The sequence below is a fragment of the Pelodiscus sinensis genome, chromosome 12, assembly GCF_052426305.1.
Source record: "Pelodiscus sinensis isolate ZL-2025 chromosome 12, ASM5242630v1, whole genome shotgun sequence".
Lineage (NCBI taxonomy): Eukaryota > Metazoa > Chordata > Testudines > Trionychidae > Pelodiscus > Pelodiscus sinensis.
The window spans coordinates 17,701,080-17,713,596 of NC_143063.1; the positions used below are offsets into that span (position 1 = coordinate 17,701,080).

At 42.6% G+C, this 12,517-nt stretch overlaps 1 protein-coding gene across 1 annotated transcript in view; it reads left to right on the forward strand.

The window, feature by feature from the left end:
- RPGRIP1L (RPGRIP1 like) overlaps nucleotides 1-12,517 on the forward strand; it is a 171,246-nt gene that overhangs the window by 56,749 nt on the left and 101,980 nt on the right. The window contains exons 11-14 of the mRNA XM_075940279.2: nucleotides 3,230-3,336; nucleotides 3,571-3,621; nucleotides 5,754-5,933; nucleotides 10,954-11,071. Of these exons, the coding sequence (XP_075796394.2) occupies nucleotides 3,230-3,336; nucleotides 3,571-3,621; nucleotides 5,754-5,933; nucleotides 10,954-11,071 (456 nt within the window). The remainder of the gene's footprint in view (nucleotides 1-3,229; nucleotides 3,337-3,570; nucleotides 3,622-5,753; nucleotides 5,934-10,953; nucleotides 11,072-12,517) is intronic.

The window sequence follows — 12,517 nt, forward strand, 5'->3', positions numbered from 1 at the left end:
CAAAAAAGACAAAACAACAAGACTGAAAATCCTCATGATGAAGGTTTCATTGTGACTGGCTTCAGAGCTGAGATCGGACTCTGCATCAAGCACATCTGTGTTAGGGTATAGCACACAGTGATACAGGCCCTCGTCTCTCTTCCTCCTCGACAGAGGGCAAGAAAAGAGCAATTCCTCGCACCAAGAGGAAATGGACAAAAAGGCATGAGATCCTGCAAGACACTTATCAGACCACTCTCCCTTTCTGGCATGAACTTAGTAGATACTATCAGCAGTTGTGCCAGCACTGCATACCCCATCTAAGGATGTGCCACCATCTTCCCCCAGGCAGCACTCTGAATGCTTCACAATGCTGTCCATCTCAGAAGCATATGTTGAGACCTGGGTACTGTTGTCACCAAGGGACCAGGACTCGGCACCCCCAGCACCGTAGGATGATGGGGGCATCTCTATTATTGTCACAATGGCATTGAGACCAATCTCAAGAGGAAAGCCCCCTTTGGGTGCCTCTCCTATGGCCTCTCCATGGCACTGCTCACTGAAACTGGATGGCTCGACACTTCCATGATCTCTGCATTCCTTCTCCCTTTCCTCTTTGGAATCAGAGATGGAGTCTGTCATTTTCCACCATTCAGGTTTTCAGGATCATCCACACCATTCGCTACATCAGTCTTTTGCAGCTGGAACACTCAGGGGACTTGGACAATTGGACCATGGGGACTAACACAGTTGCAGTGGCCATTCTGGGGCCTATGCGAATCTCCAATGGACACGGCTCCAGCTCAAAGCACAAATGCCTCTGGGAGTCTAGTACATGGTGTGGAAGAAAACAAGTCCTCATTCTGAGTTTGTAAGTAACAAGTCAGAGGCAGTTTATTCGAGCAATTGCAAGGGAAGATTTCAGTCAGACAGGGAGTCTCCCTTCCTTAGGCAAATCTTCAAAATACAAGCAGTTAAAAGGCAAATATATATATTTTCCTGTTACATGAATCAACGGCTAACAGTTATTTCTTTGTTTCTAGATGCTACCTTTCTCAAGGTTCCTGCTTAAATCAGCATTCCATCCTTATCTTCTAAAGCAAGGCAGAGACCGTGTCTAGGCAGAGACCGCATCCCTTACAACTATCGCGTGGTTAGGTTAGGGTTAGCCTGTCTTTTTGCTCCACTTTTAACAGGCCTAAGATGGTTGAATGCAAATCTCCTTTTTCCCTTTCCTGCTTCCACAATGGGCATCACACCATAAAACCCCAGAACCCATCTTCAGTACTTACCATGGGGAAGTGCCCAGTACAAACCCTACACTAAGCAACAGGAGCAGGCCTCTCCTGGAGAGGGCAGGGCAGAGATTATTCTGGTACCACACACCACCTCTTCATCATAAGGCACTGATAGTGAAGGAGGTGTCTCCAAGCCACAGTGACTTTAAGGCCTACCAGGACTTAATAAAGCAGATGGCATCCAATTTAGTTTCTAAAGCAGAGGAAATGGAGGAGTCTTCTGAGGGCATCCTGGACATCCTAGTCACAGTTTGTCCATCAAGAATAGCCCTTTCCCTCCTTGAAACTATTATGCAGCCCAAACCATCTCTGTGACAAAATCCAGCTTTCATCCTCCCTATGGCTAAGTGTAGAAAAAAAGTTCTTCATACCAGCCAAAGGCTGCAAATATTTATTTTTCATCCTCCAACGTACCTCATTATGATGGTGGTCACTGAGAGGGACTGTTAAATCCAGACAAGACCAACACCAAAGACAAAGGTCCCCAAAAACCCTGTTCTATGGTGAGAGGGGTTTCAGTGCTAGTTTGCTATGATTTTAATATGTAATGGACAAGTTTAAGGAGAAGCTTCCACAAGACTCATGGAGGAGGGTGGCCAGGACCTCTTTGCAAGCAGCACTGGATGCTTCTGATTCTGCAGCCAGAGCAACCTCACTCCTGTAATACACCCCTAATATTTGGCTGAGCTACTGAAGACCTCAAGTCAAGTTTTCAAGATTTCATGGTACAGAGAATTTATCTGCACATAGTCTAGGGCTTCTGGTGGTCAGTTCCCTGATGCACTGGAAAGACATCTTCATGTATGTGTATCCTTCAACTCTCTCCTTCCTAGAATGTTAAAAAAATCAAGCAGGACCATGCTTGAGTGATGCTTATAGCGTTGGCATGACCTCACCAACATTGGCTTTGTACTCTGCAGAGTCTCTGTGCCATGGCTCTATTGACTCTACTATTAAATCAAGACCTGATCTCATATGTCTACAGTTGTCTTCTCCATCCCAGCCTAGAGGTTCTTTACTTACAACCTGAATGCTCTATGGTTAAGAGCTCAGAAAGAGAGATTTTTAAAACATCATTTTAAATAATAAGCATTCTACTAATAACTCATTCATCAAAATTGAAAAGATTCTCTATCTCATCTCACCAGAAAGGGGTTCCCTGGTCCAGGCTTCTATACAGTAGGAGCTGAACTGTTTGTTATACCTGAGCTGGCAGATAAACTGAGCAAGCACTTCTTCACAAACAAATGGTTAATCCACCCAGATATCCTGAGCATGATTTTCCTGAAATGGGGATTTCCCTAGATCGACCTGTTTGTCACCAGGACCAACAGGAAGGACTCGGTATTCTGCTCCTTTAGAACTACAGCCCAGGCAGGTTTGCAAATGCATTCATACTTCCATTAGGGAGCCCACCCACTCACTGTATGCCTTCCTGCCACTGCCATTGGTGCATAAACCCCATGGTAGATGAGTTAATGGTTGACTCAAGTTATTACTCAAAAATGGTTGAAAATACTAAGTGTGATGGTGCTCAAAGTTTCCCTATATTTCAAGTTGCTTTTTTTAAATATAGATTTTTTTTAAATGCATTGAGTTGAGCTTCAGTGGCAGGAAGTACTACCCTCCTTATATGAATTCCCAATACCAGGTCAAGAAAACCAATGTTCAACCTCCCTTCTGAAGAGTAGCTAAGACAATATGACTTAGTACTTATAGGGAATAGTGGAAAATATTTAAAAATGCATTTATTATATAGATGTAGATTTGAAAATTAGTATCACAACTCTTTCAATTAGATTGGATTAATATGACTTAGTACTTATAGGGAATAGTGGAAAATATTTAAAAATGCATTTATTATATAGATGTAGATTTGAAAATTAGTATCACAACTCTTTCAATTAGATTGGATTAAATGAAGTATGTTGGCTGTTTTTTGTTTTAATAAGACCAAAATGAGAAGCTAACCCAAGAGAACAAAGAGCTGCAGTTGCGTTATCTAGAACACAAGCAACAGCTAGATGAACTAAACAATCGCATGAAGTTTTTCACTAAGGTAATTTTTTTTCTATTTAGAAAATGACCATAAAAAGCTTTTTATGTTTTATGCATAGTGCAAGTACTCTTAAAAGCAAAACCAAAAGAATGCAGAAGTATGATGGATTTTATTTATTCATGATATCAGGCAAAGTGTCATGTTTAGTGAGACGGCACCATGTTATTCTGAATGTATCTCTCTATTATTCATTCACATCTGATAACACCCTTTTATTGACTATTTCTGTTTCAGGAGAGTGATATTGAAATGGCAGAACTCAGTGAAGCCCTCATGCTTGTAAAGGTAAAATTTACCTTTTGATTGTGTTTTGATCTGTCCCGCACTACTTTTTGACTCTGACTTTTGTATATTCTCTACACTAGTGTTTCTCAGACAGTGGTACGAGTACCCTTAGGGGTACTCGAGAGAAGTCTGGGAGGTACATCAACGCAACAGAAATTAAGTTTTGTCCAACTTTCAATTTTAAGTTTTACAGTGCTTTATTATTTTTGTGATAGAGATGTAGCCATGTTAGTCTGGTGTAGCTGAAACAAAATACAGGACTATGTAGCACTTTAAAGACTAACAAGATGGTTTATTAGATGATGAGCTTTTGTGGGCCAGACCCACTTCCTCAGATCAAATATTTTCTTCCATTATTTGATCTGAGGAAGTGGGTCTGGCCCACGACAGCTCATCATCTAATAAACCATGTTGTTAGTCTTTATTATTTTTGTACTTTTTACACCCAAAAATTTCATCACCCACCCAGCTATGATTAAATTGTTTAAACAGATGTGTTGCAATAGTAGGGAAAAAAATTGTGTGTCTGAAAACTGTAGGTGCTGGGGGTACTTACAATTTTTTTTTTTAAAGGGGATACTTATAATTTTTTTTTTTTTTTTTTGAAAAAGGGGTACTTTATAAAAAAAGGTTGAGAAACACAGCTCTACACTGCCTTAATCTTCATTCAGAAATGAAGATTTTAATAGCTAATGCTTCTTATTCGTACTTGTACATATGTTCAAGAAAGGAGAGGGGAAAAGATGGCAGCATGAAATTTATGTAGGTTATGTACATATTTCATTGTAACATCAAAAGTGGATTAGACCAGATCGGCAAACACTTGCTTTTAAAACTTTACCTTTTTTCTTTGTGAAAAGAGTTGCTCTTTTTTTATTTATCACTTTACCCTATTACAGTGATGATCAAAAATAACTTTTTGCTTACTAATGTTGAAGGCAGTGGAAGTATACTCTAAAATGATAAACTCTAAAAGCATGATAAAAAGATACTGTCCAGGCCTGAACACCTTTTCCTGCTTATTTATAAAAACTAGAAAAATGCATTTTCTCTTGCACATAGTTTGTAAGTCTGTTGTTTACAACAAGATCACAATCAAGTGAAAGAGAAGAAATGGATGGAAAAGATTGTTTCCTGTGTTCAGGAGAATACTTTTTATTGATGCTTTTTCTTTTAAAAGATTCACGTTTTTTATATTGTATGTTATCCATCCTGGACTTTTAAAGACATACCATTTTTTAAATCAAAAGATCCCCAAACAAAAAGGTTCACTTTTTTTAAAAAAATTTTTTACAAAAATGGTATAGAAAATGCATTAGTATCCCACCAGTACTGAAAATCCTAGTGTTAGTGGCTGAGGTAATATAAGAGTTTAAGAGTTTAAGACGTTAGGAGATTATATAGAGATTATTCTTATCATAAAATCATGACATCCATGGACATCCATTGGATTTCTTTTACTACAAAGAAAGTATACACTTATGAAAGTTCTCTTGATTTTCAGAGGTGCCGAGCATCCATGAGTTTTAATGGGCTTTGTATGTCCAGTCCAGGATGGGGAGTGCGGACCCCAAACAGCCGCCTGCTTCCGCTTGCTCCCCCGCGGGGGCCCAGCTGAGCGGCGCAGAGTGCCAAAGGGGAAAGGGGGAGGGGCACTGACGTACACGGCCAGGGGGTGTGGCCGTGTACGTCAGCGTTACCGACACTGGGCTACTATATATATGATTACCCAGATATTTACATACTTTTAGAAAAAACATATCATCATTCATTTCTTGCTGCCAAGTCATTATCATTTAAAGATACCTAAAGTAATTATGTAGAAATGGTATTAAGTTTAGTTGAATAGAGATTTTATTTCTTCTAAGTATCTTGTGTGATGTAGTTGTTTCCAGATAGACAGTGAAAATATAGAGTAGTTCACAGTCCTAAGAGGTGCTGAACTATCTCTTCTCTCATGATCTGGCAGGGGGCACTTGGAAATTTGCAGGATTGGTTCTATAATATTTATTTTGTTGTCAGAATAAGACTGAATATCCTGAGTCATAATGTCTTGTTCACAGTAAATTAAACAATGCAAGAAAACACCACATTGTACTTCAGTGGTATAATAAATATTATTTTTGTTGAAGGTTCGCAAACAGCAGAAGAATGGGGACCTTACCTTTTTAGAGAAAGTAGAAGATGACATCCATAAAGATTTGGAACACACCATGAGAGAGCTTCAAACAAGACATGCAGAAACAGTGCAAGAACTTGAAAAGACACGGAATATGTTAATTGTGCAGCATAAAATTAACAAAGATTATCAGGTACAAAACTGCTCGCATTGGAAAATAACCTGTAACAAAATGCTAATATTATCCAGCACCTTAACTTTTTTCCCCTATGAAGAAATTTCAATTAATGGTGAGGCTTGTGAATTCAGGACGTTTTCAGAATAAAGAGCTAAGTGTTCATATATTTGAGCTCGAGGAGAAATTCCCCATTGTGATAAATATTGGGCCATAAGAGTGAAATTCAGAGGGGTGAGAATGAAGGAAATCTACCTTCCATAGACCAGGAAAGAGTAGCCTGATTGTATCTGCAATGTTTGGTTAGACCACAGGAGTCACATGATTGTAAGCTTCCTCTGCTAGCTCATTCCTTGAATACAAGCCTATTTACAGCCACATATGAATTCTGATTTGAAGTATATAGGCAAAACAAAGCTTCTGGGTCAGTCAGCTCTTGTGTTAACTCTTCCCCTCACACGCTCATCTCTGCTGTAGAACTGCAGCTCTTGTGCTTGTGCATCACATAATGGATATCATTCCAAACCCAGAAAAACTTGGAAAACAAAAGAGTAGCACCATTAAACATGAAAAATGGCTAATTTTTATTATGACAAAATGAGGCTTATCTACATAGAGCAATGTTAAAGCACATTAGGGAACCTATAGAGCCCACCATCAGGATTTACACTATTTAATATGCAACACATTTACACTTTTGAAATCAACCCCCATAAGGTGCATTGCCCCATGGCGTAGACAAGGCCTGCATTTATTTCTGTTGGAGTTAGAATAGCTCGCTTCACAGTCTCAAAACACGGATTCAGATCTTGAATTTAAATGCATTTTTTTATTAGCCATCATATAACTCCATGGCATGTACCAAAGAAATGGTGAATACTCTGTAACCTAATTTATAGAAAAGATGTAACAACTCTGCCTCAAACAATCTGAGCTGAGTAAAAATGATCTAGAAGCCTTCGAATGAGTGCACTTTCAAAGTCAGTATTTGCTAGTCCAGTGTCAATACAGTATCACAGTCTCTGCTCTCCTAAGTATGAAGAGAGATGATGATTATTAGTGCAGATGCTTGGAATAATAATGATTTTCTTAAAAAAAAATCTTGCTATTAATTCACCTAACATATACTGCGTTGCTTCGGGGGGTAGCCCAGTTGGTCTGTACAGGATAAACTTAAAAAACAACAAATAGTCTGGTAGCACTTTAAAGACTAACAAAACATGTAGGTGATATCATGAGCTTTTGTGGGCACAGCCCACTTCTTCAGGTGACCAGAGTGTTGGATGTCCAGAACTAAAATAAATAGAGGTGGGGGGAGAAGGGGTAAAATGGAACAGGGGGGAGGGGACAAGAAGAGGTAGTGGGTATAAAAATATCAAGGAGAAAGCCAAGTTGTAATTTAACAGGAAAAATAAATAATCTATAAGCACCTAAAGACTAGGTAATCAAGAGGCAGATAAGAACCATTAGTAGGCAATAGAGAAGAAGAGTACTAACACCAGATACAATACAGACAAAGAATCATTTGCACCTTCATTGTTTGGTAGGTTGATAATGTCCCAACCATCAGTATCTTTGTTTAATCCACTAGCATGAGTATCAAACTTGTGAATGAATTGTAGTTCCAGTCCTTCCCTGTGTATTTGGCTTGTGGAATTGGTCTGTAACAAAACAGCCACTTAAAGATCTGTTAATGAATGCCCAGGTAGATTGAAGTGTTCCCCAACAGGTTTTTGTATGTTCCCTTTGTGGATATCTGATTTGTGTCCATTAATTCTTTCCTATAGGGACTGTCCAGTTTGTCCAGTATATACTGCAGTAGGGTATTGCTGGCATTTGGTCGCATAAGATTACATTCCTGGATGTGCAGTTGAATGAACCTCTGATTTGGTGGCTTAAGTGGTTGTCTCCAATAATGAATTTGCTTGTATAGATATGTGGGCAGAGTTGGCATCGGGGCTGATTGCAGGGCTTGGTTCCTGGATGTTTATGATGTAGCTGTGTAGCATGGTTACCGGAGAGAATTTGTTTCAGGTGGGGGGGTTGTCTGTAAGCGAGAACAGGCCTTTTTCCCCAAGGCCTCTGAGAGTGAGGGATCATTTTCCAAGATAGGTTGTATATAGTGGATAATGGGTTGGAGGGGTTTAAGCTGTGGACTGTAGGTAATAACAAGTGGAATTCTGTTATTTTTTTTCTTTTGGATCTGTGTTGGGTCCATTATTAGTCTCCAGAGCTATCCTACTTATCCCAAAATTAATTTATATTCATCAATTGAAATATGTCATTGTATGTAATCTACTAGGGTATGTCTACACTTCAGAGTTAGTTCGAACTAACGGACGTTAGTTCGAACTAACTTTCATAGGCGCTACACTAGCGCTCCGCTACTTCGAACTTAATTCGAACTAGTGGAGCGCTTAGTTCGAACTAGGAAAACCTCATTTTACGAGGATTAAGCCTAGTTCGAACTAGCTAGTTCGAATTAAGGGGTGTTTAGCCCCTTAATTTGAACTAGTGGGAGGCTAGCCCTCCCCAGCTTTCCCTGGTGGCCACTCTGGCCAACACTAGGGAAACTCTATTGCCCCCCTCCCGGCCCCGGACCCTTTAAAGGGGCACGGGCTGGCTACGGTGCCTGTGCCAGGTGCAAGCCTACCAGCACGCAGCCAGCAGACCCTGCACCTGGCACGGCTAGAGTCAGCCACCCGATGCCCCCCAGCCCTCCCCCTCTTCCTGGGACCAGGCTGGCGGCTCCCGGGAGCTTGCCCGGGACCGCAAGAGGCGGGCACCCGCCTGGGCTAGTGCGGAGATCGTGGACCTCGTCCACGATCTCCGCACTAGGCACAGGAAAGTGGCCGTCTAGGGCAGGAGAGCTGCCAGCCTGGCCACCCAGGAGCAGGTGTGCATGAAAATCAAGGGGGTCCACTGAGACCCCGGACCCTGAGCCCTGAGCTTACAATGGCCGTCCTGGGTCAGACCAAAGGTCCATCTAGCCCAGTAGCCTGTCTGCCGACAGCGGCCAACCCTAGGGACCCTGGCGGGGATGGACCGAAGACAGTGACCAAGCCATTTGTCTTGTGCCATCCCTCTCCAGCCTTCCACAAACCTTGGTCAGGGACACCACTCCTACCCCCTGGCTAATACCACTCCATGGACCCAACCTCCATGACTTGATCTCACGTCCCTTTAAACTCTGTTCTAGTTCTAGCCTTCACAGCCTCCTGCAGCAAGGAGTTCCACAGGTTGACTCTTTGCTTTGTGAAACATAACTTTCTGTTACTAGTTTGAAGCCTGCTACCCATTCCTTTCCTTTGGTGTCCTCTAGTCCTTCTTTATGGGAACTAATGAAGAACTTTTCTGTATGCACCCTCTCCACCCAACTCCTGCTTTTAGAGACCTCTATCCTGTCCCCCCTCCGTCTCCTCTTTTCTAAGCTGAAAAGTCCCAGTCTCTTTAGCCTCTCTTCATATGGGACCTGTTCCCAACCCCTGATCATTTTAGTTGCCCTTCCCTCTCCCACCCTCTCTCTTCCCCTCTCCCACCTCCTTTTCCCAGTCTCCCCCAGTTTTGTTCAATAAAGACAGATTCCATTTTTGAACACAATTGTCCTTTATTTTGTACATCAAGAAAAGGGGCTAGGGAAGGGTAAGTGGAAGGAGGTGAGGGAGGAATGGGGTACGAGCCCCCGATGGGGAGGACTGGGCTGGCTCTGCTGGCATCTGGGGGTGGAAGCTCTCCTGCAGCCCCCCAATTGCCCCCTCTCCCCAGATGGCAGCCTGCGGCAAGTGCAGCCGGTCTGATGGCCGAGTTCTGTGATGTGCCCAGTGTGGGCACGCCGGGCGCTCCAAGCCAGGATTGGTTTGCAAGCGGGGCACCCCTGAGAACTATCTGTCTGGGGTGGGGGTCAGGTCCCTTTAAGCGCAGCCCTCGGCTAGCCTGAGACAGCGTCTCCGTGCTCTAAGTCCTCCTGTGATGCCCTGCCGGCACTGCTTCCGGCCATCCTTAAGCCCGGTTCAGGGTCCACTTAATGTGGACATGCTAGTTCGAATTAGCAAAACGCTAATTCGAACTAGTTTTTAGTTCTAGACGCGTTAGTTCGAATTAGCTTAGTTCGAATTAACTAATTCGAGCTAAGTTAGTTCGAATTAGCGCTGTAGTGTAGACGTACCCCTATATATTTGCAAGTGATTGTGCATCTGTCTGTCTGATTGTGTGTCCATCTCTCTGTGTGTCCCTTTGTTCAAGAACTCCTCCTAAACAGTAAGAGCTAGGATGACCAAATTTGGAGTGAAGTTTCCTCTTATGATAAATTAAAGCAGCAAGGTCAGGATTTGATTGTGTCAGGACCATGGCATGTGCATGGAATGCAATTGTTTTTCATCAAACTGAAAGAGAGGATGTTATAGCAGGGACAGTTCATGAAGTACGACAGCAAGCATGGGGGACAGTTATACTCCTGAATGACCACAGGGTCCTGCAAGCACCCCAGGCCTGTGAATCAGCTGCTGATCAATAGCACAGCCCCCTCCACCCGGCCTCTCCAGTGAGAAGCAGCCCCCGCTGCCCCCAGGGAGCAGCGCCAGTGGGATGCCACCGCATCCTCAGGGCCGGACCTGGGAAGAAGCCAGCCTTGGGTGGCACACCCCTACTTGGAGCCAGTCCAGTCCTCCTTGGGAAGAAGCTGGTGGGTGCCCCAAACTCCTGCCCTGAGCACTCTACCCCTTGTGCTGACTCCTGTACCCATCCCCAGCCCTTTGTCCTGAGCTCCTCCTCACCTCAACCTTGCTTCTACATGCCCCATATCCCCAGACTTCTGCCCTGAGCCCCCCACATCCCCAAGCTCCAGCCCAAACACTTGTACCTTCCATACTCCCAGTCTCCTGCTGTGAAGGACCCAAGCAACACTAGGTAAGTCTTATACTTTAGAATGTTTCTGTAAACAATATTACATTGTTAAACAAGGCCAAAAAAGGAAATGACACTTTCCCCCCCACATATGAGAGATTATCATATTAAATTATTTTTATTTATATTCTTTCAGACTGAAGTTGAAGCAGTGACGCAGAAGATGGAGGGTTTACAGCAAGATTATGAGTTAAAACTGGAACAGTATGTCCATCTTCTTGACATTAGGGCTTCACGCATCCGAAAATTAGAAGGTACATTTTTAATTCAATTTTTGGTTCAGTCAGATATAGCTAATCTGCCAGAAATTATTAGGATTTAAACATTTATTGTTTTTAAAATTAGTAATCTAGATATCCTCTTCATAGGCTCTTTCAGTTCCTGAAATTAGAAGGCAAAGTCTAGCATTGGAATCCACTAGCACAGACCCCCTTTGTCTGTATAGTGGCCTGTTGATTTCAAAGTTAAAAATAAAAACAGCAGTTGAAGAAGCAAAACACTATAAAAAGTAGCTGTCTGAAGCAGCTGTTCCAGAAAAAGGATAGAACTACTTTGTGGTGTATAGTTTGTTGAGTGACCCTAAAAACCCAAAAATTACTGCCTAATATATAGGGCCCTACCAGATTCACACCCATGGAAAATGTGTACCTGACCATGAAATCTGATCTCCCCACTTCCCCATGCCTGTATTTTGTATTTTTTTTACCTTATCATAGAATCATAGAATACTAGAACTGGAAGCAACCTCAAGAGATCATCAAGTCCAGTCCCCTGCCCTCACAGCAGGACCAAGCACTGTCTAAACCACCCCGATAGATGTTTATCTAACCTGCTCTTAAATATCTCCAGTGATGGAGATTCCACAACCTCCCTAGACAGTTTATTCCAAGCTATGTCTACACTACAAGGTTTTTGCACAAAAACCCATGGAGCATCCACAACTCAAGTGCATTTTTGCGCAAGAAAATCTACAGTCAATCGACAGAATAGAGGGTTTTTTGCGGTGTAGGTATACCTCCTCCTATGAGGCATAACTCCTTTTTGCGCTACAGCTCTTCCGCAAGAAGGCATGTATGGATGCTTCGCAGAAGTTTCTTGCGCAAAAAGAGCCTATCCAAAAAAAGCACAGGTGCTCTGATGGCCATTCTGCGAATGGCCATCAGAGCTTTCTTGCGCAAGAGCGTCCATGCAGTGTGGATGCTCTCTTGCGTGCGCAAAAGCGATGCGCTTTGAGGTGTGGACACGCTTTTGTGCAAGAAGTTTTTGCGGAAGAACTCTTCCGCAAAAGACTTCTTGTGCGAAAATCCTGCAGTGCAGACATAGCCCCAGTGTTTAACCACCCTGACAGTTAGGAAGTTTTTCCTAATGTCCAACGTAAACCTCCCTTGCTGCACTTTAAGCCCATTTCTTCTTGTCCTATCATCAGAGGCCAAAGAGAACATTTTTTCTCCCTCTTCCTTCTGACACCCTTTCAGATACCTGAAAACCACTATCATGTTTCCCCTCTCAGTTTTCTCTTTTCTGAACTAAACAAGCCCAATTCCTTCAGCTTTTCCTCATAGCTTATGTTTTCTAGACCTTTTTATCATTTTTGTTGCTCTTCTCTGGACCTTCTCCAATTTCTCCACATCTTTCTTGAAATGTGGTGCCCAGAACTGAACACAATACTCTAATTGAGGCCTAATCAGCACAGAGTAGTG